Source organism: Mustela nigripes, chromosome 15 (assembly GCF_022355385.1).
Source record: "Mustela nigripes isolate SB6536 chromosome 15, MUSNIG.SB6536, whole genome shotgun sequence".
In the NCBI taxonomy this organism is placed as follows: Eukaryota; Metazoa; Chordata; class Mammalia; order Carnivora; family Mustelidae; genus Mustela; species Mustela nigripes.
The window spans coordinates 635,451-662,831 of NC_081571.1; the positions used below are offsets into that span (position 1 = coordinate 635,451).

At 36.7% G+C, this 27,381-nt stretch overlaps 2 protein-coding genes across 4 annotated transcripts in view; one reads left to right on the forward strand and one right to left on the reverse strand.

Moving 5' to 3' along the window:
• The window catches only part of RNF17 (ring finger protein 17), a 161,661-nt gene extending 142,670 nt beyond the window's left edge, over positions 1 to 18,991 (forward strand). For both annotated transcript variants that reach the window (XM_059377630.1, XM_059377631.1), the window contains exons 32-35: positions 6,643 to 6,811; positions 9,858 to 9,993; positions 12,404 to 12,593; positions 16,542 to 18,991. In XM_059377630.1, the coding sequence (XP_059233613.1) occupies positions 6,643 to 6,811; positions 9,858 to 9,993; positions 12,404 to 12,593; positions 16,542 to 16,640 (594 nt within the window). In that variant the 3' untranslated portion in view covers positions 16,641 to 18,991. The remainder of the gene's footprint in view (positions 1 to 6,642; positions 6,812 to 9,857; positions 9,994 to 12,403; positions 12,594 to 16,541) is intronic.
• A 107-nt stretch (positions 18,992 to 19,098) lies between these two features.
• Positions 19,099 to 27,381, reverse strand: part of CENPJ (centromere protein J) — a 62,503-nt gene continuing 54,220 nt past the window's right edge. For both annotated transcript variants that reach the window (XM_059377633.1, XM_059377632.1), the window contains exons 12-17: positions 26,615 to 26,679; positions 26,027 to 26,146; positions 22,251 to 22,391; positions 22,087 to 22,171; positions 21,844 to 21,964; positions 19,099 to 19,379 (exon numbers count right to left, since the gene is read on the reverse strand). In XM_059377633.1, the coding sequence (XP_059233616.1) occupies positions 19,187 to 19,379; positions 21,844 to 21,964; positions 22,087 to 22,171; positions 22,251 to 22,391; positions 26,027 to 26,146; positions 26,615 to 26,679 (725 nt within the window). In that variant the 3' untranslated portion in view covers positions 19,099 to 19,186. The remainder of the gene's footprint in view (positions 19,380 to 21,843; positions 21,965 to 22,086; positions 22,172 to 22,250; positions 22,392 to 26,026; positions 26,147 to 26,614; positions 26,680 to 27,381) is intronic.

Here is a 27,381-nt window from a genome sequence, read left to right on the forward strand (position 1 = left end):
CTGCCGGTCCTACCTTTCAGAAAGTGGTTGTTTTTCTGTTTCCAGAATTGCTGTTCTTCTTCTCTTCGATCTGCCGATGGATTTTCAGGTGTTTGCAATCTTTAGATAAGCTATCTAGCTGATCTCCGGCTAGCTGAATCAGTCTCAGCTTGCTACTTCTCCGCCATCTTGACTCCTCCTCTCAAAAAGATTTTTTTAATGAAAGGTATTGTTGAGATAAACTAGTTAAAAAATGTTAAAAGAGGAAAGAGTAAAAGTTAAAAAAATTAGAATAAGAAAAAAAATTTTTTTTAATTAATTAACTTTGCAAGACTAGAGAATCATGGGGAGAAAGCCATGCATTCAATGCTTTGCTTTCTCCTCCTCTGGAATTCTGCTGTTCTCCATGATAAGTGAACTTGGTCTTGGCTGGATTTCTTTCTCATCTGGGGTTGGGGCCTTTTGTAGTTCTCAAGTGTCTCTGCCCAAGGCAGAATTGCATCGCCCTTGCCAGGGCCAGGCTAAGTAATCTGCTCCAGTTTGCAATCAGAGATTTTGTTCCTTGAATGCTTTCCATAGAGTTCTGGAGGATGGGAATGAAAATGGTTGCCTCCCAATCTCCAGTGAAGAGGAGCCAAGAGTTCAGGGCCCCACTCCTCAGAGTGCCCTTGGAGAAAAGTGCTCAATCACTCCCATCCCCCTGGTCTCCAGCCATACTCTGAGCTCACCCAGCCTGTGATCATGCGCCTCTGTCTCTGGCACACAGTCCCACCTGGAATCTCCAAAGCAGATCCTGGCTGCTGTTCCCGGGGGGTCTCCTGGGATCTGCCACTTTTCGGGTCCCTGCTCAAAGAGCAGTGGCCTAACTGTGCCACAGATCACAGTTTAAGGTAACCCGGAGTTGAGAGCTCACTCCTCAGCTCTGTCTCTGTAGCCGGCTTCCCTGCTCTAATACCTGCAAGCTCTGCGACACTGACACCCCCTATCCTTCTGTGACCCCATGGGACCTGACACCATGCTGTCTCTGGCCTCACCCCGGCTTAGCCTCTGGAGTGATTCCCTCAGTGGAGCAGACCTTTAAAAGTTCTGATTTTGTGCTCCGTTGCTCTGCTGATTGTCAGGAGCTGGCCCTTCTCCCCACGGTCTATCTTCTTTTCGCTTTGGATTCACTTCTCCACAGGTCCTACTTTTCAGAAGGTGGTCGATTTTCTGTTCCTAGAATTGCTGCTCTTCTCTTTGATCTCCTGTTGGATTTGTAGGTCTTCGGAATGGTTTGATAAACTATCTAGCTGATCTCCTGCTACCTGATATCATCTCAGCCTGCTACTCCTCTGCTATCCGACTCCTCTTCCTCATAATATTCTTATATTCTTATAATTATTCTTCTTGTAATTATTTATAGTTCTGTAGTTGTGATGTGTCCTCTTTCATTAATTATTTATTTAGGTCTTTTCTCTTTTCTTTTTAATAAGTTTGGCTAGGGGTTTATAAATTTTAATTCTTTCAGTGAACCAGCTCTTAGTTTTGTTGATCTGTTCTACTGGGTTTTTGTTTCTATATCATTTTTTTCTGTTCTGATCTTAATTATTTCCCTTCTTTTACTGGCCTTAGTTTTGCTGTTCCTTTTCTCCCTCCTTGAGGTATAAAGTTAGGTTGTTCATTTGAGACTTTTCTTGCTTCTTGATGTAGATTTGTATTGCAGTATACTTCCTTTAAAACCACTTTTGCTGCATCCCAGAGGTTTTAGACTACCATCTGTTCATTTTCGTTTGCTTCCATTTTTTTATTTCTTAATTTCCTGTTTAACCAGTTTGTTCTTCAGAAGGATGGTTCTTTAATCTCCATGTATTTATGATCTTTCCATAATTTCCTTTTTTTTATTATGTTAGGCACCATACAGTACATCATTAGTTTTTGATGTAGTGTTCCATGAGTCATTGTTTACGTAAACACCCATATTTTTTTCTTGTGGTTAACTTCAAGTTTCATATTGTTGTGGCCTGAAAATATGCATGGTATGACCTCGATCTTTTTGTATTTGTTGAAGGCTGATTTATGACCCAGTGGGTGATCTATTCTGGAGAATGTTCCATGTGCACTCAAAAAGAATGTGTATTCTGCTGGTGTATTCTGAATATGTCTGTTAAGTCCACCTGGTCCAGTGTGTCATTCAAAGCCTTGTTTCCTTGTTGATTTTCTGCATAGATAACCTGTCCATTGCAGTAAGTGGGGGTATGAAAGCCTTCTACTATTATTGTATTATCATCAATGAGTTTCTTCGCTTGTTGTTAATTGATCTATATGTTTGGGTGCTCCCAAGGTGGGGGCATAAATATTTGTAACTGTTAGGTCTTCTTGTTGGATACACCACTTAAATATGACAATAGTGCCCCTTTACATCTCTTGTTAGAATTTGTGGTTTAAAATCTAGTTTGACTAATATAAGTATGGCTACTCCAGCTTTCTTTTGGCATGTATTAGTATGATAGATGTTTCTTCATCCTCTTGTTTTCCATCTACAGGTATCTTTAGGTCTAAAAGGAGTCTGTTGTAGGCAGCATATCGATGGGTCTTGTTTTTTAATCCATTCCGATGCCCTTTGTCTTTTGATTGGAACATTAAGTCTCTTTACATTTGGAATAATTATTGATAGAAATTTAGTGCCATTGTGTTAACTGTAAAGTTGGTGTTTGTGGTGATGTTTTCTTTCCTTTCTAGTCTTTGTTGCTTTGGGTCCTTTTTGTCCCCACTCAAAGAGTCCCCTTTAGTATTATTGCAGGACTGGTTTAGTGGTCATGAACTCCTAGGTTTCTCTGGGAAACTTTTATCTCTCCTGTTCTGAATGACAGCCTTGCTGGAGTTGGCTGCATATTTCTCCCATTCGGCATGTTAAATATATTTGTCATTGTTTTCTGGTCTGCCAAGTTTCTGTAGATTGATATGCTACAACCCTCATCCATCTTCCCTCATAGGTTAAGAATATTTTTTCCCTTGCTGCCTAAAGATTCTTCCTTGTCTGTTTATTTTGTGAATTTGACTATGATATGTCTTGGTGGTGGTGGTCACCACCATTGCTGAATTTAATGGGAGTTCTCTGTGCTTCTTGGATTTTATTGTCTGTTTCCTTCCCAGCTTAGGGAAATTTTCAGCTATACTTTGCTCAAATACACCTTCTGCCTCCTTTTCCCTCTCTTCTGGGACTGCTATGATATGAATGTTATTAAGCTTTAAGGAGTTGCTGAGTTCCTTAAGTTTGTATTTGTAATCCAATACCTTTCTTTATCTCTTTTTTCAGCTTGATTATTTTCCATAATTTTATCTTATGTATCACTGATTCGTTCATCTGCTTTATCCATCCTCATTGTCAAGGCATCCAGTCAGTAACAGCATTTTAAATTTTGGCCTGATTGGTTTTTAGTTCTTTTATTTCTGCAGTAAGGAATTTTCTAATGTCTTCTATTTGTTTTCAAGCCCAGCTACTATCCTTATAAATTTTTTAAATTCTTTTTCATACAGATTACTTACATCTGTATTGATTAAATCCCTGGCTGTTAGTTCTTCCCATTCTTTATTTTGGGGTGAATCCCTCCATCTTGTCATTTTGTCTAGGTTCCTGTTTTATTGTATGATAGCTAGCTTGTCATATTCCTGCTTCTGAGAATAATGACTATATTAAGAAGAGGTCCAAAAAAAGTGGAGGGATCCTATATTACTCTGTTGTTGTGTTTTGATGTTCCTACTCTCAGGTCAGTCCTCTGCAGATTTTTCCTTCCTGAAGTGGTGGAGACATGTTTAGACCCTGTCCACTGTGTGGCAAGTTTTAACTAGGTGTGTCTTGGTCTGCTTATTAAAAGAAACTAGGGACGCCTGGGTGGCTCAGTTGGTTAAGCAGCTGCCTTCGGCTCAGGTCATGATCCCAGCGTCCTGGGATCGAGTCCCACATCGGGCTCCTTGCTCAGCGGGGAGCCTGCTTCTCCCTCTGCCTCTGCCTGCCATTCTGTCTGCCTGTGCTTGCTCTCTCCCCTTCTCTCTCTGATAAATAAATAAAATCTTTAAAAAAATAAATAAATAAATAAGAAACTAGAAGGGGAGGTGAACCATGAGAGACTATGGACTCTGAAAAACAATCTGAAGGTTTGAAGGGGCAGGGGGTGGGAGGTCGGGGTACCAGGTGGTGGGTATTATAGAGGGCACGGATTGCATGGAGCACTGGGTGTTGTGCAAAAATAATGAATACTGTTATGCTGAAAATAAAAAATAAATTAAAAAAAAAGAAACTAGATCCAAAAAAATTTTTAAATAAAAAATAAAGGAGAAGCAACAGCTAGATCCTACTTCCCCTAGAACTGAAGCTTTGCAGCACTCTATGGTCAGTAGATTTGGTGCATGTGAGAGGTTTGTGCTGATTTTCTACGGAAGAACCTGCTGCACTGATTCTCAGGCTGACTTGTCCTAGTGGAGTTGCACTTGCAAGGCACAGCGGGGTGGAGCTTGGTGGTCTCCACTGGGGGGTGCTTTGTTGCTCCCTGAGGTCAGTCAGTGCTGATGGAAGGGGAAGGGGGGAAATGGCATCACCCTACTCTCTCATCCCCAGAGTGGGGAGTTCAAGCCTGCCACTCTTCTGGAAGTCCTCACAGAAGAGCAAACAGTCATGCCTCTTATGCCCCCAGCTTCTGTTAGATTCCTATCTTCACCCTGTCTTTGTCCAAGTTGTCTGTCTGCTTAGGTGGCACAGTTTTATGGACCCACTGGGCATAGATCCACACTGATCCTCTTGGGGAGGGTCTTGCCATGCTTTTGCCATTTGCCAATTTGTCCCATAAAAGTAGTTGCATGACAAGTAGTTGTTTGGAGCCTATAGTTAAGTGTAGCAAAAAGGCAACACCAAGGCTTATTGCTCTCAGCTGGTGTCTGTTCCTGTGTTAAGGAATGGGGCAGTACATTGGCACCACCAGTTCTTCTGTCCCTGGAAAAGCTGTGCTACCACTCCCAGATGCACAGATGAAGGGAAACTTTCTCGCCTTACTACCTAGAGGATTCTTAGACCATACTGCCTATTCCAGGGTCTCAGCCCTCCTTCCCAGTAGGTGTACCCCTAAGCCCACCAGGCATGACCTCAGTAATAGCACAGACTTCTAAAACTTCATACTTTGCACTCTGATGCTTATAGTAATATGTGGGAATCCACACTTCTCTTTTTCCCAGTCAGTTTCCCAAACAGTTTTTCTTGTGTCATCCCCTGCATGCTGCTTCATCATTTCTTTCCCTCCCTCTCTTTTTCTCTCTCTCCGCAATCAGGGCTCCCTTCCCTCCATGGCACTCACTCTTCTTTTCTCCCCCAATCCATTCTCTGCAGCCCCTACCTTCCACCTGGCGGTCATTTTTCTACTTATAGAAATGCAGTTTTCTTCTCTCAGTCCTCAGATCAATTTCTCATGTTTATTTAGCTGTGTTCAAGGGACAAGGCAAGCCCAGGGTCCCCCTACTCCTCTGCCATCTTAACTCCTCTTCTCATCTTTCTGATTTTAAATAGTTGACCTCCAGTGTGCCAACTGTATAATTTCCTCTTCAGACATTTGTTAATAAAACAAGTGTTTCTTAAGGACTTGCTGGGTTTCAAGTGTTGTGTTGCTTTAGTCTATTTATGTCAATATTAAAATTTTAAGGCAGAACTGTTTCCATCTTTGAAATCTTAAACATCTCATTTCCTTGTCCTCTTCCTACACTGAACTTTAAATACTCTTTATTCTGCTCTGTTTTTCCATGTCATTTATCACCTTCTAATACATTTTCTTACTATGTTTATCTGCTTCTCCCTATTAGAATGTAACTACATGAAGACTGGGAGTTTTGCCCCTTATGGTCACAGATGTGTCCCCAGGATCCAGAATATTGCCTAATATAGAGTAGTAAATCAATAAATATTGATTGAATAAATAAGTGCCCTAAAGAAAATTCAATTATATGTCCTTACCTAACAAGAAAGAAGAAAAAAGTGGCAAATTAAATAGAACAGGTAGTTCCTTTAGCTGTTTTACATATTAGACCATTCTTTCACAGGAAAATTTGCTAATTCCATTAAGGAAGATAGCAGTGTACAACTGTGTTGGGTTTTATAATGATTTCTTTTCATATTAGTTATTTATTGCTGCACAAGAAATTATCCCAAACTTAGCAGCTTAAAACACATATGAGAGTCAGAAATCCAGGAACTAGTTAATTAAGTGCTGGCTTAGGATCTCTCATTGACAAGTGCTCAGCCAAGATAGTGGGGGGCAAGGGGAGAACGCTGCAAGACCCACTTCCAAAAAGACTCCCATGGATACTACCTGGAAGGCTCAGTTCTTGGTCCTGTGGGCCTCCCCGTTGGTCTGCTAAGAACATGGCTGCGTGCTTCCCTGAGAGAGAACAGTTGTAGAAAGAGCGTACCACCAAGACAGAGGCCACATGTCTTTGACGATCTGGTCTCAGCAGTCATATATCATCACTTATGTCATTATCTTTTGGTCATAAAGATCTATTTTGGTATCTTGTGGGAGGGGAACTGTACAAGGTATCATCAGGATCCATTGTTAGAGACTATCACAGTAATTTTGTCCATATAAATGAATATTAAACATTACAGAATTTGAAAGGTTTTTTTCCTTCCCTTTCTCCACTTAGGTGTATATTTGCCTTGATTCTGTAGAAAGTTGTAATCTGTTTAACCAGCATAGTGATACAGATGACAGTGGAATCAGCTGGGAATCTGAGTCTGAGAGCCTTAATGAAGCACTGCGGAGGTTTAATAAGAATGTGGAGACATTTCCTCCTCTGACAGATTTTAGAACAGGTACACTAAATCTTCTGAGTAAAATAGGATTCTTAATAAACCATTGTTTTGTTTTAAGCGCTTTTGAGTTTCAGCTATTTCTAATGTTAACTGATGTATTTTTAAATTTTTTACTTAAATTCAATTTAATTAACATATAGTGTATTGTAAGTTTCAGAAGTAGAACTTAGTGATTCTTCAGTTGCATGCACCAGTGCTTATTACATACATCAAATGCCCTCCATAATGTCCATCACCCAGTTACCCATCCCCTGCACCTGCCTCCCCTCCAGCAGCCGTTTATTTCCTAGAGTTGAAAGTGTCTTATATTTTGTCTCCCTTTCTGTTTTCATCATATTTTTCCTTCCCTTCCCCTATATATATGTTTTATTTCTTAAATTCCACATGAATGAAATCATATGATATTTTTATATACTTTATATGCATGATCTCTTTGATTCCTCAAGACACTCTATAGATGATCTTTCTCATTTTCTAGATGAGTAAAGTAAGAGAAGGGAAATAACTGCCTTGGGTCACTTCCATTTTCTAAAACTCAGGCTGCATTGAAAAATTGCACAAAGATGATTTTTCTAAGCTTGAGGTTTTGCCATTAGCTCAAATTGTTAGAGTTGTCATTCACACCTGAGTGGCAGTAATTTTAATTACAAACTATCTACACTGATAATTTGAAGTAGGGTAGGGGAGCTCAGATTGTCCTGTCCTGTCAGGATAGGTCAAATCGTGTTTTTTTCCTTCTAATCCATTTCTACCCATATTTAGTAAATATATGTGATTCTTCTATGAATAAAATGCATCTTATTACTGGTGTTGACAATTTCTGAAAAGCAAGAGTGTTGTCTACATTTTGTGTGTGTGTGTATCTTTTTGTATTTGTGTGTCTATACATTTTTATCAGTATGCGATATATAGAGTAGATTTATTCATAGCATTTTGTACATATCAAAAGATATGCTAAAGCAAAGGAAAACATCAGCCTAAAGTCTTACCTGGTTTTACTCAATGAGATTTTAATTAGTTGTGACTCATGTTTTGGTGATAAATAGCACTGGCTATTCCCTCTGCCTGGAATGTTCTTCCCCCAAACTGTAAGCACTTTAGATCTCTGCTTAACTGTCTCCATATTGCAGGTCTTCCCTGTCCTCCCCATATAAGTAGCACTGCCTGCCACCCTCTCCTATGCCATTTTTCTCCATGGATTCTGTTCCTTTTTTAAATAGCACTCTGAACAGGGATTCTTTGTACTGCTGTGTCACTAGCAGTTAGAAGGGTACCTTGCACAAGTTAGGTGCTCATAAACATTTGTTGAATGAGTGGAAGAATAAGTTCATGATATTTACTTTTTTTTTTAATTTTTTATTTTTGATAAACATATATTTTTATCCCCAGGGGTACAGGTCTGTGAATCAACAGGTTTACACACTTCACAGCACTCACCAAATCACATACCCTCCCCAATGTCCATAATCCCACCCCCTTCTCCCAAATGATTTTTACTTTTTATAAACTCAGATTTATAGTCTGGAAGAAGCAGTTCCTTCCTCAGTGTCTTCTTGTCTCAAGGGAAGTCACAGAAGCATTCTGTGTGTAATGTGATCATTCATGGAGTTATATATAGCTCCATTTTCTGTGGGCATTTTATTTTTTCTGTGAGTATTTTATTTTTTTCTGTAGGTATTTTTTTATTCTTCAATAAGTTTTTTTTAAGTATTCATATGTACAAGTTGATTCATAACCAAGTGCCTCTTAAAAAGTTGTGTAGGTTAAAATAACACAACTAGGTTGGCTGGGTTTTTTGGTTTTTTATTTTTTTAGTTCTATTTTGAGATGAACTTTCAGTCATGTAAGGATGGAAATGGTAAAAGCTTAGATTGTTAACAGTGATTCAGTCAATTGCTTACTGTGCAGACAGCTCAATTAGAAGACATTCTTTACTATTCTATTGATAATCTTTTCAATAAACACAAGAAATTATTTAAAACTCTTTGATAAAAATCTTTGTACATTAGAATCATGTAGTGTTTAAATATTACTTGCTCAGAGCTACACTTCTGTGGAGATTATGTAGAAAAGAATATGATAATATAAAAAGAGGGACAGAAGTAGGGCAAGAAAAGAACTCAAAGTGTGTTCCATCTACTGAAATCTGAAAGTGTCTGTAGAGAAGAGAATACATATTATACCAATTTTTCTACAGTTTTACTCAAGCCTGGCATTCATTTATTAGCACATTTTCTATTGGGCAATTGCTTGTAACAGGTACTATATTAGCAATACAAATACAGTTCTGCACATAAGAACTAATGGGACAAGAAAACCAGGTTCAATATGAAAATAACAGCTCATATCAAAGGTGTATGCACAGTACCATCAGGTCACAGAGAAATTATGACTAGGAGTAGTTAGGGCTTTTTATAAAAATCATGTTGGAGCTGATCTTTGAAAAGAGATGATTATCCAGAAAAGGGTTTAGGAGAACATTTTAATTACAGGGAACTGCCATGAACTAAAGTAGTAGTTTAGGTAATTTTCATTAGGTAACCCTTGGAAATATGTGATAGGTGTTGGTTGGGAATAATTGTGAAGAACTCTATTATTGCAGTACTAAGCACTTGATATTGCAGATGGTTATAATACCCCTGAAGAATTTTAAAGAAAGACAATTGAAGTTTTTAAATTCAAAACTAAAAGGAATAGCAGAAACTATTATCTTCTGCAGAAGATAATGGCTTAAATGAAAAATTTTGGGAGTCTAACAAGTGCGGGCATTGAAGGATAATTGAAGCCATGGGCAGAACTAGAAAACTATGAGAATGGGAGAAGTGCCTTTCTTAAGAGCTTAATTCTTAGGAATTAGGAAAAACAAGGTGTATAAATTATAAACAGAAAAAAGCAGAATCCAACATATGACAGACTATTGTTTGTTTAAATCTGAATGATGGGTTTATGGTGATTACATTTTCTTTGTAATTTTCTGTATTTAAAAAATTGTTTTTTAAAGAAAATACAAGGTAATGTGATTTTTTCCCTTTTTCTTTCTTTCCAGAAATGCCCTGCCTTGCAGAATATGATGATGGCTTATGGTATAGAGCAAAGATTGTGTCTGTTAAAGAATTTAATCCTCTAGCTGTCCTGGTGCAATTTGTTGATTACGGATCAACTGAAAAACTGACAATAAACAGGTTGTTTTATTTTTGTCAACTTAGTTGAACTAGAATTCTTAGAGGTTTTTTAAATAGTAATTATTGGGAAAGTTTTGGGTTTTCTTTTAAGAGAAAAACTATTTTAAAGCTATTTATTAGGATTTTTTGAAAGTCTGTGTCTTTTTATTATGGTAAAATATAGAATTTACCATTTTAACCATTTTTAAGTATACATTTAATTGTCATTAAGTATATTCAGGATATTGTGCAGCTATTGCCACTGTCTATTTTCAGGATGTTTTCCTAATCCCAAACAGAAATTCTGTATTAAAAAAAAATATATATATATATATGTACACACACACACACATATATATGCATATGTATGTATTTATATATAAAATATATATGTGTGTATATATATATATATATATATATATGGCTAAATAATACTAAATAATACTCCTAAATACTACATTTATTTATTCACATGTTGATGGACACTTGGGCTGTATCCATCCTCCAGCTATTATAAATAATGCTGCTATGAACATTAATTGTGCAAGTAGCTGTCTGAGTCACTGCTTTCAGTTGTTTGGTATGTATAGCTAGAAGTGGAGTTGCTGGAGCATATGGTAATTTTGTTAAACTTTTTGAAGAACTGCTAAACTTTTCTGCAGTGTCTCTACCATTTTACATTCCCAACAGCAATACACAAGCATTCCAGTTTCTCCACATCCTTGCCAACACGAGTTATTTTCCATTTTTTGTTTGTAATATTGTGGTAAAATACATGTATCATAAAATTTGTCATCTTAACCATTTGAAATTAGTTAACATTAATTTTTCAACTAATTTAACTATTTAATTAATAATTAAATTAGTTAACTATACTTACATTGTTATGTAGCCAACCTCCAGAACTCTTCATTTTTTTTTAAAGATTTTATTTACTTATTTGACAGAGAGAAATCACAAGTAGACGGAGAGGCAGGCAGAGAGAGAGAGAGGGAAGCAGGCTCCCTGCTGAGCAGAGAGCCCGATGCGGGACTCGATCCCAGGACCCTGAGACCATGACCTGAGCCGAAGGCAGCGGCTTAATCCACTGAGCCACCCAGGCGCCCCCAGAACTCTTCATTTTGCAAAACTGCAACTCTGTACTCTTTAAACAACATTCCTCATTCATTTCCCCCTCATCCCCCCCACCTGGCAACCACCATTCTACTTTCTTTCCCTATGAACTTAACTATTATAAGTAAACCATATAAGTGGAATCATATAGTATTTGTCCTTTTGTAACTGGCTTATTTTACTTAACATAGTTTCCTTAAGGTTTGCCGTGCTGTAGCATGTGTCAGAATTTCCTTCCTGTTTAAGGCTGAATAATATTCCATTATATGTGTACCCTACCTTCTTTTCTCCATTCATCCATGGATAAATGTTTATTTGGGTATCTGTGTTGATTCCACCTTGTAGCTATTGTGAATAATGCTGGTATGAACAGGAGTGTACATATATTTCTTCAAGACCCTGCTTTCAATTCTTTAGGTGTATATGAGAACTGGAATTGCTGGATCATACTCATTTTATTTTTAGTATTTGGAGAAACCAGCAAACTGCTTTCCGTAGCAGCTGTACCACTGTACCATTAGTAGACAGTCAAATGATAAGTGAATGAGTGGGTCTCGAAGTGACATTAAACTTCATTCCCAGAATGGGAATTCTGGTCAAAGCCATGGAAAGGACTGAACTGTAGTAATTTTGAATTGTTTAATGCAGTAGAACCTGCATCAAAAGGTTCAAATAAACACATACAACACTCATGTTCTAAGTGTCCAAGAATTCCAGTCTCTATCTACATCCTCATAAACATTTCATATTTTCTGGTGTTTTGATAGTAGCCACCTTTTTAAAAACTTTTATTTGAGAAACAGAGAGAGTGTGAGAAGCAGGAGGGACAGAGGGAGAAGCAGACTTCTTTGCTGTGCAGGGAGCCTGATGCAGGACTTGGTCCTGGGACTTCAGGATCATGACGTGAGCCAAAGGCAGTTATTTAACCAACTGATCCACCCAGGCACTTTAAAGTAGCCACTTTAATGGATGTGAAGTTGTATTTCACTATAGCTTTATTTGCTTTTCCCTGGTGATTAATGATATTGAGCACCATGTCATGTGGTTGTTGACCATTTATATATCTTCTTTGGAGAAATGTCTACTTTCTAGTGTATATTTTCTCTCATCCTGTAGGTTGCTTTCTCACTGTTGATTATTTCCTTTGCAGAGTTTTTAATTTTGCTGTAGTCAGATTTTTTTCCTTCTGCTGTTTATGCTTTTGATATCACAGCTAATTCATTGCCAAATCCAATGTCATAAATTTTTCCCATTGCAGTTTTAGCTATTAGAGAATTTTGTGACATTCTGAACATTTTAAGAATTTCTTTTGTGGCAGATTACGTCAAATTCCTCTTCACCTTATGCAGTATCCAGCCCGTGCCATAAAGGTTCTCTTGGCAGGGTTTAAACCTCCCTTAAGAGATCCAGGAAAGACAAGAATACCATATTGTCCCAAATGGAGCATGGAAGCACTGTGGGCTATGATAGACTGTCTTCAAGGAAAACAACTTTATGCTTCTTCCATGGTAACTATCTATCTTAATTATCCAAAATCTTACTGAAGATATTTCTAGGGTCCCTAGCCACTTTCTAAAGTGCTTTCTATCTATGCAACTCTAGATGCAAAAAGAAAAAAAAATGCTTTAAAACATATAAATCTTTAAATACTATAAGATTAATTTTAAGGCTTATTAAAATTATGCTTCAGTTTATATTTAGCAAATTTTTATTAGCCCTACAATGACATAAAATATAACTGATGTAATGAATAAGAAAAATGATCAAGATGAGTATCCTATAATCAAAGAACTCATAAATCAGTGAGAGAAATGAAACATTTGTAAACCATTTGTAAATGAGGTAGAATGAAATATGTTCTATAAAATAAGTATAGGTACAAGGACACTTCCCTCTGTACAGATCAGGATAGGATATGGTATTTGAGCTCCTCCTTAGTAGACAGTCAAATGATAAGTGAATGAGTGGGTCTCGAAGTGACATTAAACTTCATTCCCAGAATGGGAATTCTGGTCAAAGCCGTGGAAAGGACTGAACTGTAGTAATTTTGAATTGCTTAATGCAATAGAACCTGCATCAAAAGGTTCAAATAAACACATACAACACTCATGTTCCACACATACCACACACAAAGAAATATACAATGCACAGTACACTTACAGAATATAACACATAAAATATATAGCACACAGGCACCCATACACCACATACCACACATACTGTATGCCACACAAAAAAACATAACACACACATACCGAAAACCTTTCCCACACACTACACACATACCACAAACACACCACACACATCATAAAACTACACTCAGAGCACACATATACCACACATAATACACACACTACACACTCTGAACACACAAAACAAGTATTAAACAAGACATACAAACACTACATATAGCACGGACAGCATACAAACCCCACAAAACCACAAAAGTACCATTCATATACCACATATTCACTGCAGACACCACATATAACCAACACCACATGAACAGCTCAAAAATACACACCACTGGAAAAACACCACACATACAGCACTCACACCATGCACATAATAGAGAAACATATAACACACTACACACATAGAACATACAAAATAAATTGCAACCACAATACCCAAACACCATATACTCACCATTCAACACATACCAAACATAACATACACACATCACTCAAAAAATATTCAGACCTCATACACACACCTACATCACATCTCTACTATAAACTGCACACACAACACATACTCATCACATATATCACATCACTCAGTACTTACACACCCCACATGTAACATACCATAGTCACAGATACCACATGCCACACATAATCTGACACACAGTACACACAAACCATGCACACACATATACTGCACGTTTTACACACACCATACATATACCTCAGACACACCATACACCACATAAAAACCACTCAGTACACATATAGCATACACACAACACATAGCATACATATTCCAAATACACAACACTAACTAAACATAAAACATAGAGTACATAAACATAGAGTACACACATACCACACATACACCACAAAAACACCACACACACACACACACACACACACACACACACACATAAAATAGACAATGCACAGTGTAGAAATTTCATTCACACACCACCACACATAACCACCACCACATAAACACACAACACTGGGACACACACACCACTCACAATAGACACCAGCACACACTATACACTAAGGAAAATAGCACACACACAAACAATACACAAAACACATGGAACATAAACACACCAAACACATCAATACTAGTGTATTTATTTCATGTGTGCACAGTATGTGTTTGGTGTGTTTATGTGAATAAATAGTTTTATTCACCACACATACTACACATATATCAAATACATCAGACAACACTTAAACATCATGCACACCACTCATAAACCAAATACAACACACTTATGCTATACACACAAGTATATACAAACATATATGCATACATGCTTGACATACCATGCCCCCACATCTCATGCATACACATAATGCACACATACTAAACACACACAACACCTACACCACAGATACACCATGCACCAGTCAAAACCACACTCACACTGTTCATACACCACAGGCACTACATACATACAGCACACAACATCATACACTCCATACAGCACACACAAACTATACATAACACAAACCACACATAACACTACACAAAACCACACACCAAAATATACCACACACTACAGAAATACCAAACACCACAAATACACCACATACATACTAACACTACACATATACCTCACAAACCTACAATACCAAAACAAAACACACATCACACATATATTACTCAACACCACCCATAACACACAGAAAAAGACAAAATGCATAACACATATAGAATATACATACACAGAGGGCCTGGGTGGCTCACTTGGTTAAGTGCCCAACTTGTGATTTTGACACAGGCCTTGTGTAGGGCTCTGAACTCAGCAGGGAATCTACTTGAGATTTTTTCTCCTTCTCCCCCTCCCCCTGCTCAAGCACATGTACTCTCTCTCCCTAATTGATAAATCATTAAAAAAAAAATACAACATAGTACACACACATACCCATGTACACACTACACATACAACACACACACCAAACATACCACAGACACACCACACAATCAACACACACACTCCTATATCACATACATACATTTATTTAAAAAATAAATGTTCAAATGTTCATATTGTGTTTATATAAATATGCTTGCTTTAGAGCTTTAGCATGTCACAAAGGGGAAGTCCATAGGCAGAATCTGGCCTGAACGTGTTTTAAAATTGGAAAAATTAACCCCCAAAAAAGTCTCTATTTTGGGGGCACCTGGGTGGCTCAGTCGTTAAGCATCTGCCTTCAGCTCAGGTCATGATCCCAGCATACTAGGATCGAGTCCCACACTGGGCTCCCTGCTTGCTCCACTTCTCCCTCTGACCCTCCCCCCTCATGCTTTCTCTCTCTCTCAAATAAAATCTTTAAAAAATATTTTAAAAAAATTTTAAAAGTCTATGTATTTCTGATTTCTGATTAAATATTATAAATTCTAGGAATCCTGACTGCTATATGAGCAGTGAACTCATATAACAACTCCTTTGAATGGACTAATTCAACAACTCCTTTGAGGACTAATTCACCTTAGTCCTCAATACTGTGGTTTCAGCCCAACCTACCCTGATTTTGAGACCCAGGATTTGCAGATTCCTGATGTACTGGCTCTGACAAGAGTGAACTCTTAATATAACAGTGCTTTTACTAGAAAGTGCTTTTTGAAAACCTCCATACGTACCATGCTTTTGTGTGTCAAAGTAGTGTAAATAGCCATAAACAGTTTCTCTCAAGCAGCCAATAAAAATATAGACAGGGCTAGTAAGTATTCTTACAGACATGTAATTATTCATCTCTAAGAATAACTCATAATTTGGCCAGTTTATGCATAAAAGCATAAGGCCTTCTATATAGAATATAAATGAATCTTAACAGGGATGGTAGTGTTAAAGCCCACTGGCTTAATCTAGGAAAACTTTGGGTTGGAGTTACTTTTTTTTTTTTTTAAGATTTTATTTATTTGAAAGAGAGCATGAGAGCTAGGAGTGTCAGAGGGAGAAGCAGACTCCCCACAGAGCAGGAAGCCCGATGTGGGACACGATCCTGGGACTCCAGGATCATGACCCAAGCCAAAAGCAGTTGCTTAACCAACTGAGCCACACTGGCACCCTGGAGTTATATTTTAAATAACGTATAAGGATGGAAAGAATGGATTTAATAGGAAATCACCACAAAGACCTTTTAAAATACAAATTATTAATAAATTTGGAGAGTGTGTTTTCCTTCCTATGTGATATAGGCCAGATGTAGGAGAGGAAAACCAGCAAAGACCTTACTGTATTTTTTTTGACAACTGTCTTTTAATTTTAGGCTCAGGCACCAGAACAAATAGTGACATTATATGAAGATGAACAATATCCAGTTCATATGTCATTAGTAGAAATGGGGCTGGCGGACCAAGATGAATGATGTAAGTATCATGGCTTCTTGTTCCTGCATGTGACTAATACAGTGGAGATTAATGCTAAATTACCCATAAAAGCACCTTCAGACTTTCCTTGATTTCTCGAAGAATGACAACAAAGCTCAACAAGAATCTTTCTTCTAAACTTCTTCATAGGCCCTTTTCACCTATCGAATACCAGAATCAAAGAGGATCTCCCATCTGTAAGAATGCTTGAAATGACTATCATAGTAACAGATAGTTGCTGGGGATGGGCTGAAGAGCAGAAGGAAGTGGACACTTTAAGTAATTTAAGCATATTAGTATATGGTATGCACAGAACACCATTGAACAATCCATGACCTAATAACAAAGCTATTAAAATACTTGGGTAACCAGCTATTTATTCATCCACATAAATGTAACAAGTGATTCAGTAACTCGTCTGAACATTTACTTAAGCAAATGTTTTAAAGTAACATGCATTTTGTTTTTTTCAGGTATACAGTGCAGAGCATCTATACAGCAGCCTAGAAGAAAGTTTTCTGTTATGCATAAGCCATTTCAGGCTTATTTATCTTGACTTGTTCTGCAATAGTGATGGCCTTTTTTTCCTTACATGTTAAACTGTCAGTAGTTGTTTGAAAGAGTTAATAAATACTTACTTCCAAATATTTTCCGGATTTACTTTATAATAATTTCATGTTTTAGGCACATGAAAAAAATGTAGTTCATTTTATTATGAATGTATATTAAGTTTCAGACAGCAGACCTCTCAGTACATTTGAAGACTCCTGTAGTGCCCTTCCCCAGTTATTCTCTTCCCTGCAGAGATGAACACTGTTGTGACTTTGGTGTTTATTATCCTTACATTCTTATTTTTACTGCATATGAATGCATTCATAAAGCAAAGTATACTGCTGCTATATATATTGTTAATGAGTGTGCTATTGCACCTTTAATTTTCCCACTATTTGTGCTGTTTATCCGTGTTGGTATGCTGAAGTTTTTTTTAATTCACTTTCACTCTCCTATCCATCTCTGTACATAATTCTGCTGATATTTAGGTTGTTACCAGTTTTTTTCTCAATTACAAATATTCTTCTGTAGGGCCCCTGTGTACACATTATGGGTTTTCTAGTATATATACTTAGTAGTAAAACTTACTGGGTCATGGGGTAATTGCTTTCCAAAAAGTGGATTTACTCAATTTATTACCATCAGTAGTCTGAGTTCCTTGACAATGTGTGGTGTGGCCACACTGTTATTTGCCAGTATTGATTCTAATATAAAAAAAGTATCTCATTATTTCAGTATGTATTCACTGGTTTAATAGTTACTTGTTTGTTCATATCGTTTGTCCATTTTTCTATTGAGTTGTTTATAATTATCTTGTTTATTTGTAGGAATTCTTTATATATTCTGGATATTAATCCTCTAGTCTGTGGGTCTTCTAGTCTGTAATCTTCTAGTCTGTGGGTCATCTTTTCTTTTTTGTGGTATCTTTGGACACATTTTGTGGTATCTTTGGACACATTTCATTCATTTGTTAACCTTTCAAGTTTGCAATGTGTCTCATTTAAAAATCCTTCTTTATCGTGAAATAATATATATAAGTCCTTATTTGATAAGCTTGTAACTTTTTTCATATTCATTTCTAAAATCACCTGGAATTGATACATTTAGCTATTTTTAAAAGTGGGAGTCATTGCCAATATTACTGTATATTGCACTTTAAGGGACTATACAACCTGTAATTATTATGTAAATTGATATGTAGATAACCTATCCTTCCTTCAAGGACATCTTGCTTCTGTCAACCTATACAGCTTTATAGATTTTAACATCAAGGTACCTGTCATTGATCTTTAACACGAGCTCTAGTGATTTTTCCCACCCCCTCCATTCTCAAGTCTCCCATTTTAACCATTACATACCACCACAGTAAATGTTTTCTCCTGTGCTTATCTGTACTCACAGAATGAATTCTTCTACCTCTTTTGGTGTTTGATCTGTCTGTATTCATTCAGTGTTTTAACCTCCTATTCTATTACAACTAAAGAACCTCTTCAGTAGATAAAATGCTTTAATTTTAGAACTAATTGAACACAGTATATTCTGACTAGAGACATTCTCTTACTCCTCAAGTAAACTTTTTCTGCAAGTCCTTGTTTTATGGCTGATGTGCTCGTGGAATATCTGTGCTGTTTTATTTCTTGTACTTCTTGGTTTTTATAACCATCTTCAAAAGAAACGCCTCATTATTTTTGCCCATTCAGTTTATAACAAATAATGCTTTCCTTAGTCATGCATTTAACTGTAGAAAGACAGGTGAATTAAAAATGAAAGCTGTAAAAAAAAAAAGAAAAGAAAAGAAAGAAAGCTTGTTCTTGTACATTTCAAAGAATGTAAAAAGCTATGGTGTTTTTATTTTATAATCCAAAGTCTTTTCCTTTATATATATATACACACACACACCATATATAAATTAAACCACAGTAACCACAAGAAATGTATTTTTTAACAAGAAAATCAGTTAGTGTTATTTCATGATTAGTCAGGCACAGGATCATTACAATTTTGTATCCATTAGAACATTACCATCCTTGTCTTTAACCCTTATTCGACCAGATGTATATTTTGTTTCTTGATGACCATTTGTATATACAGTTTTAACAGTGCCATCTGGATATTCCCGTCTCTTGAACTGGGCAGTGTGTAGTTCTCTTTGGCCATTATTAAACTCTATGATTTTGTTGCCATCTCTGTAAATTTAAAATAAAATTTAATTTCTTTAAATTATTAAATATACAATAGGAAAATGCTCTAAAAGTGGCTTTTTGATTCTGGCAGTCCTCTCCTCTCTTAGAACCTCCACTGGTCCTCTCCCTGCACAGTACCTTCTTTAAAAATTCTTTCCACCCTGTTTCTGCTTCAAGCTGATAGTTCCATTGACCAGATTAGCACTTAAATGTGCCCATGAAAAGTTAATGAATTTATGTTTTCACTACAAAATGCTTAGGTTTTTTAACTTTATATGTATTCTGCCTCTAAGAAAAATTGGACATTATATTAAAATATGGCTTTCAGGGGTGCCTGGATGGCTCAGTCAGTTAGGCGGCTGCCTTCGGGCTTAGGTCATGATCCCAGGGTCCTGGGATTGAGCCCTTCGTCAGGCTCCTTGCTCAGTGGGGAGACTGCTTCTCCCTCTGTCTGCCACTTCCCCTGCTTGTGTGTTCTCACTCTCTCAAATAAATAAAATCTTTTTAAAAATATAGATGGGGATGCTTAGGTGGCTCAGTCATTAAACGTCTGGCTTTGGCTCAGGTCATGCTCCCAGAGTCCTGGGATCAAACCCCAGGTCAGGCCCACTGCTTGACAGGAAGCCTACTTCTCCCTTTCCATTCTCCTTGCTTATGTTCCCTTTCTCGTTGTGTCTCTGTCAAATAAATAAATAAAATCTTATAAATAAATGGTTTTCAGTTTTGACCTTTATCCTTTTCACTACGTTATAAGCAGTCTGAGTGCTTGCTCTTTATCAGGTTGGAGAAGAGCATTTATATCCCTGGGAAGGGCCATAAATCAGACCTATTCTGAAGCAGTGCATCAAGTGAACTGCTTGATGTGTGTGCAGGACATTCAAACTGAATCTAAATCTTTATGTGCCGTTAAAAACACAAAGCTAGGCTACAGACTGTGAATCACCATTTCTCAACTCAGTAGTTTTTTGCTATTTTGGTTATTTCTCAAATTGTATGTGCATGTAATGGCTTTATGCCACATATAAGTGTTAGAACAAAAAGCCGTTTTGAGAGCCACTCTTTTATCAAGTGCAGCCCCAGGACCAGGGATGACAGACAGCATCACCTGAGACATTATTAGTAATGCAAATTATTGGGGTGGGGTCCAGCAATCTGCAACTGAACAATTCTTCCAGGTGGTTTTAATGCACAGTGAAGTTGAAGAACCACTATAAATAAAAAATGCCAAAATAATCCTGAATGATCTGATATCTGGGATTTGCTTGTTTTTCATATTATTTTCTCTACTTTTTATTATAAAAAATTTCAAACATAAGAATTAAAAAAAAGACGGAAAAGTTTCTGAAATTGCTCAAGTTTTAGGAGAGATTGGTATTTATTTAGTTGAGCACCAAAGAAAGTTTCAAACCATGTTAAAGAAAAACACTACCATGAACATCAAAGTTCCTACATTATTTGAATTATTTTATTGTTGAATTATTATTATTTATAATTTATTATTATTATTATTATTATTGAATTATAATATTGAATTATTTTATTTTTACCATTTACTTTTTTTTTTTTTTTTTTTGCTAACTTTCAATTACTGAACTCAAGTAGTTAAATGCATGCACACTCTAGGAGAGGAAGGTACAAAGTAGGACAGTGGATTTGACAGACCTTCACTATGGTTTCAATTAAAATGGTGACTATGAAAAGCTCTGTATTGTGGACTTAAGAAGTCTCTAATTTCAAGAAATTTAACACTCAGAAGGATAAAGAAGTTGCTATTTTAAAGAATTGAGTCAGGGAGGCCAGAGGACTAAAATACTAATCAGGCAGGGACAGGGATATCCAGAAAATCAAAATATAAGACAGAAGAGATATAGTCTAATTCAAATACTGCCATCATTGTTCGATTGTTCTTAAAAACTGATAGGGTAGCTTTCCTTCTTTGTGTCTTAAATATTTAGTTTTCATATTTCATCAAATTAATTTCTTTTTTAAAGATTTTATTTATTCGAGAGAGAAAGCATGAGCAGTGGTGAGGGGCAGAGGGAAAGGAAGAAGGAGACTCCCTGATGAGCCTGGAGCTCCATGTGGGGCTCTGTCCCAGGACCCTGGGATCATGACCTGAGCCAAAGGCAGATACTTAACCACATGAGCCACCCAGGCACGCCACCAAATTCATTTCTGTACAAATACTTGCCATTCCCCTTTTGTGAAGTGCTATACAGATTTCCTTTAAGTTTCTAGGTTATAGACTATATATTAGAACCTATATGTCTCAGTTCTAAACTCCAAAATGCTGAACAGAAAAGAATATGCTATAGTATGAGTATGCTCTCAAAGTGTGTATCTGTATTCACTGCTAAACTTTCTGAAATTCTGAATGACATATAAATGTTTTAAGATTTTAAAAATTCACTTGGAAATAGAAATTGAAATTTGGCAAATCTAGAAGCAAATTTAACAGAAATCATACCTTTGTACTCTTACAATTGTACCATCTGGAAAAATGCTTTCTTCTTCTCCATCAGGAAATAGGTTTTTGATAGTCTGGTCAGGAAATGTGATTTCTTTTCTCCCATCTGGGAAATGTTTTTCTGTTTTAAAAAGTATTTACTGTAAGTATTTACTTGTAAGTAATTAATACTTATTTACTATAAGTATTTAATTTTAAAGAAAGGAAAGTAGTTAACTAGGAGAGGGCAGAGCAAGTTTTTACCTATTTGTCCACTTGAGAAATGTAAGATTTCTAGTCCTTCTGGATAAGTAGTGTGAGTGGTCTGGGCAGATGCATAGTAATAGATCTGTAAAGACACAAAGTCAGTATGTGTTTTCTCTAGAGAGGTTTAAGCCATGGAGAAAAACGTTCCTAGGGAAACTTACCACTCTCTCATCTGGCATGACCTGTTTCACATCACCATTAAAGAAAGTGACAGTGACAGTCTTTCCATCTGCACTCACTTCTTTTCGAGTTCCATTTGGAAACAATATAACATGACACCCATTCTTGTAAACCTTTTCTACCTACCAAAAAAAAAAAAAAAACAACCCACCAGATTATCATTAGATTTCCTCTGGACACAAGACAAAAATATCCCTAATTCTCTTCCAAACTGCCTAATTTGAAATCTTTCATAATAAAAGGCAAAAACATCATCTCAAAACCATTGTCTCTGAGTATCAACAATTCACCATTCTTCTGTTACCTATTCCCCCAAAACAAACTCATTTTTTGCTGAGTTTTCTTTTTTTATTAAGTATAGTTGATACACATTAGTTTCAGGTGTACAACATAGTGATTTTACAAGTCTGTATGTTGTGCTGTGCTCATCGCAAGTGTAGCTTTCCCATCTGTTACCAGATAATGCTATTATGGTATCATCGACCATATTCCCTATGCTGTTCCTTTCACCCCCATGACTTACTCATTCTGTAACTAGAAACCTATATCTCCCACTCACTTTGACCCATTTTGTCCATACCCCCACCCTACTCCCACTGGTAACCATCAGTTTGTTCTCTATATGTATAGGTCTGATTCTGCTTTTGGTTTACTCATTTGATTTTTCAGATTCCACATGTGAGTGAAATCATATGGTACTTAGTTGGACTTATTTCCCTTAGCATAATACCATCTAGGTACATCATGTTGTAGCAAACAGCAAGATCTCATCTTTTCTTATGGCTATGTAATATTCCACTGTATGTGTGTGTCTGTGTGTGTATACACACCTTATCTTCCTTATCCATTTGTCTATCAATGTACACTTAGGTTGCTCCCATACCTTGACTATTGTAAATAATGTTGCAATAAACATAAGGGCACATATATCTTTCTGAATTATTGTTTTTGCTTCCTTTGGCAAATACTCAGTAGTAGAATAATTGAATCATGGTATTTCTATTTTACTTTTTTTTTTTCTATTTTAACTTTCTGAGGAACCTCTGTACTGTCTTCCACAGTGGCTGCACCAGTTTGCATTCCCATCAACAGTATTCAAGGGTTCCTTTTCTCCCCCATTCTAACACTTGTTGTCTTTTCGACTATTAGCCATTCTGACAGGTGTGACATGATAGCTTATTGTGGCTTTGATTTGCATTTTCCTGATTAGGGATGTTGAAATTTTCATGTATCTGTTGGTCACCTGTATATCTTCTTTGGAAAAATGTCTGTTCAGATCCTCTGCCCATTTCTTAACTGGATTATTTTGGGGGGGGGGGGGGGGTTGTGTAGTTCTTCATATATTTTGGATACTGACACCTTATCATATATGTCATTTGCAAATATCTTCTCCCATTCAGAGTTGCCTTTTTGTTTTATTGATGGTTTCCTTTGCTATGTGCAAAAGCTTTTTATTTAGGTGTAGTCCCAATAGTTTTACTTTTGTTTCTCTTGTCTTAGGACACCTATCTTGAAAAATGTTGCTATAGCTAATGTCAAAGGGGTTATTGCCTGTGCTCTCTTGTAGTATTTTTATAGTTTCAGGTCTCAAATTTAGGTTTTTAATCCCTCTTGACTTTGTGTTTGTGTATAAGAAAGTGATCCAGTTTCATCTTTTGCATGTAACCGTCCAGTTTTCCTAACACCATTTATTAAAGAGACTGTCTTTTTCCCGTTGTATTTCTTGCTTCCTTTGTCATAGATTAACTGACCACATAAGAGCATGGGTTCAGGAATACCTGGATGGCTCAGTTGGTTAGGTGTCTACCTTTGGCTCAGATCATGATCCCAGGGTGCTGGGATCAAGCCCTACATCAGGCTCCCTGCTTGGTAGGAAGCCGACTTTCCCTCTATTCTCCCCTGCTTGGACTCGCGCTCTCTCTCTCTCTCTCTGTCAAATAAATAAATAAAATCTTTAAAATAAAACAACAACAAAAACCTGTCCTCTTTAAAAAAAAAAAAAAAAAAACGTAAAACAGGCCTCTCTGTTCTGTCCCATTGATCTGTGTGTCTATTTTTGTATCAGTACCATACTGTTCCATTACTACAGCTTTGTAATACAACTAGAAGTCTGGGATTCTTTCTTTCTTAATTGCTTTTGGTATTCAGGGTTTTTTTTTTTATACATGTGTATTTTAGTATTATTCTAGTTTTGTGAAAAATGCTGTTGCCATTTTGATAGGGATTGCACTGAATCTGTAGATAGTTTTGGGTAGTGGACATTGTAACAATATTCATTCTTCCAATCCATGAGCAAGGAGTATCTTTCGATTTGATTCTATCACCTTCAATTTCTTTTCTGCTGAGGTTTTTTTTTTTTTTTTTTTAAGCAAACCACAGATATCACGTCACATGTAAAACACTTCAATTGATTTAAGGACAGGTTTTAATATAACCAAATCATTACTGTCCCTAACAAACTGTTATTCGTTCACCATATTTTAACTTCCATGTTGTTTCCCCTATATTCACAAAATAGACTTTTTACAGTTTATTTGAATCAGGATCAAAATATGGTCCACACACAACACTTGATAACATGTCTCTTAAATCTCAACCTTTAACATTCCCCTCCCTGCCCCTTTTTTAATGATGATTACTTATTGAAAGAACTGGGTCACTGAACATGTAAAATTTCCCAGATTCTGGAGTTGGTTGACTGCTTTCCAATTATGGTGTCATTTAATATGTTCTTGTATGCCCTATACTTCCTGAGAAAAAACTAGTAGTTACAGCTAAGAGGCATGAATAAAGTCTAGTTGAATTATTCTAATAAGAATACTTTCTGCAAACTGCTGAGAGCTTCTTACGGTTACACATTCAAAAGTGCAGTATGTGACTGTCCTCATGACTGCAAGACCAACGGGGTCACATCAGTTAGATCTGCCATGAAGACCCAACAACCTCTCATCTAGGAGTTCAGTGCTTATTCATGACAGCTGCTTAGATCCCTTATTTCATCAGAGACTGCACAGTGATGATTCTCAAATTTTCTCATTCCTTTCCCATTTATCAGCAGAATTCTCAAAAAGAAAACCTTTTCCCACCAACAATCTGTTACATGAAAGCAGGATTTGTACAGGAAAAGTCTATAATTACTTCCTTCGACTACTGTTCTTTTGTCCTTCCCTCACTCCTCAAGACTAGTAGTGAGACTAGCAGTGAACTTTGGCCTTAAAATTTCAATTAAAATAGGTCAAATTAGGGTATTTGGAAAAGTAGATTTTCTATAAACCTGAGGGAAAATTACCTCATCCCCTCCCTGCTAACAAACCTGTTTATGGCCCTTCCCTTTTTAGTCTTTCTTCTAGCTGGAACACCCAGCCAGGCAGTATCCTGCTCAAAAATTTCCTAAACACAAAAATAAAACTGTGTAGCTGGAGGTGGACAGAAAGGCTGCAGGAAGGGTAAACCTTGAATGGAAGCTTTTAAAAAGTACCAAGGATGACACTTTTTAGCTATGTTTAGAGGAAGAACAGCGTTTAAACAAAACACTTTTGCTGTATCTCTACACTAAAAATGGCAACTAAATGCATGTGTGTGTCAAGCATTTTTAGGAGTCCAGAGGCTCAAACTAAGGTCACACTCCAAGGAACTACAGTGCTTAAGTGTCCTCAACAGTGTTAAAGACCAATTAACTTAGAATCTAAGTGTTCCAACTCTACTTTAACCTGTATTTCTTACAGTATTCATTTTTTTTTTTTTTTAAATTTTTAACCTTTCCATCAGGATGACTGATTTCTCCCTGAATTTCTTCTTTTTCCTCTTTTTTGTTGTCCTTTTTACATGCAGGATCTGGGAAGTCCACTGGTTCGGGAGGCTCCCTGGGTGAGGCAGTCTGTAAGGACAAGATGTTCTCTTTTCATCTGTCCTAAAGGACATGTTAATCACATTTCAAGCAGCTAAAACTCACATTTATTTCTAAATGCCAGGTTCTACTATTACAGGATTCAATGACTAGCATTTGGTGTTCTATAAAAAACATTCACAATGTTATAAGTAAAAAACATCCTTTATAGGCACACCTCGGTAGGTCAGTTAAGCGTCTGACTCTTGGTTCCAGCTGAGGTCATGATCTCCGGATCGTGAGATCAAGCCCCAAGTCAGGCTCCACATGACGCACAGAGTCAGCCTGAGATTCAATCTCTCCTTCTCCTTATGCCCCTCCCCCTCACACCTCTCAAACAAATGAATAAAATCTTTTTTAACATCCTCCTTTATAAATGGTTTAGAAACTTAAATAACTAACTAGTAACTAAGCCTGAGTGATGTATGCTTAAATATATAAAAATATAAAGATATTTACTTGTCCCTTATCCGAACTGCCTAAATCACGAGGAGGCACAGGCTTGGATCTTCGAGATAGACTGCCTGTTAGAATATAATTGTCAAGAGTTAATTTTAAGATTTAATTAAAAGTTTTAAATTTACTTAGTATTATGGTCAAACATTTCCTTAGTTCATATCCCCTTAAGAACTACTGTCCTTTACCCATTAAGGAATTCTTAATATTTTTGTTACCAATTTATAGGAGTTTATTAATGAGTTTCAGATATTTACTAGGCACTTAAATCTGTGTGACAAAGAAAGACAAAGACAAAGACAATATCTGTTTTTGAGAGTTTACAATCTAGAGGAAGAGATAGTTGTTCAACTAACAGATGAACCCAAAGTTATTTTGGAAATAATCACAAGGACTTTAATTAGAGGCTTAACAAAATAACTGGGATTTCATTAAAATCTAGACCTAACTGCTGTGTTCTAAACTTTTTAAATTGACTAGCACACCAATAATATACTGTATTAGTAATAATTATAAAATAAGCATACACACAAATCAACAACAAATTGTTAAATGTATGTTAAAATATATGTTAAAAAATACATTGAAGTTCTAATATTTTCTTCCTATATACCAAGAGTCATATTATGAACATTCCTGATTTGAAAGTTTTCAAGCACGTGCCACTGGATGCTACATGGAGAACACGTAGAGAAGAAGAAGAAAAGCAGAGTCCATTCAGGAGGTTGGCAGGCATCTGAAGCGGCTTGTTTGGCACCCAGTGAGAAAGA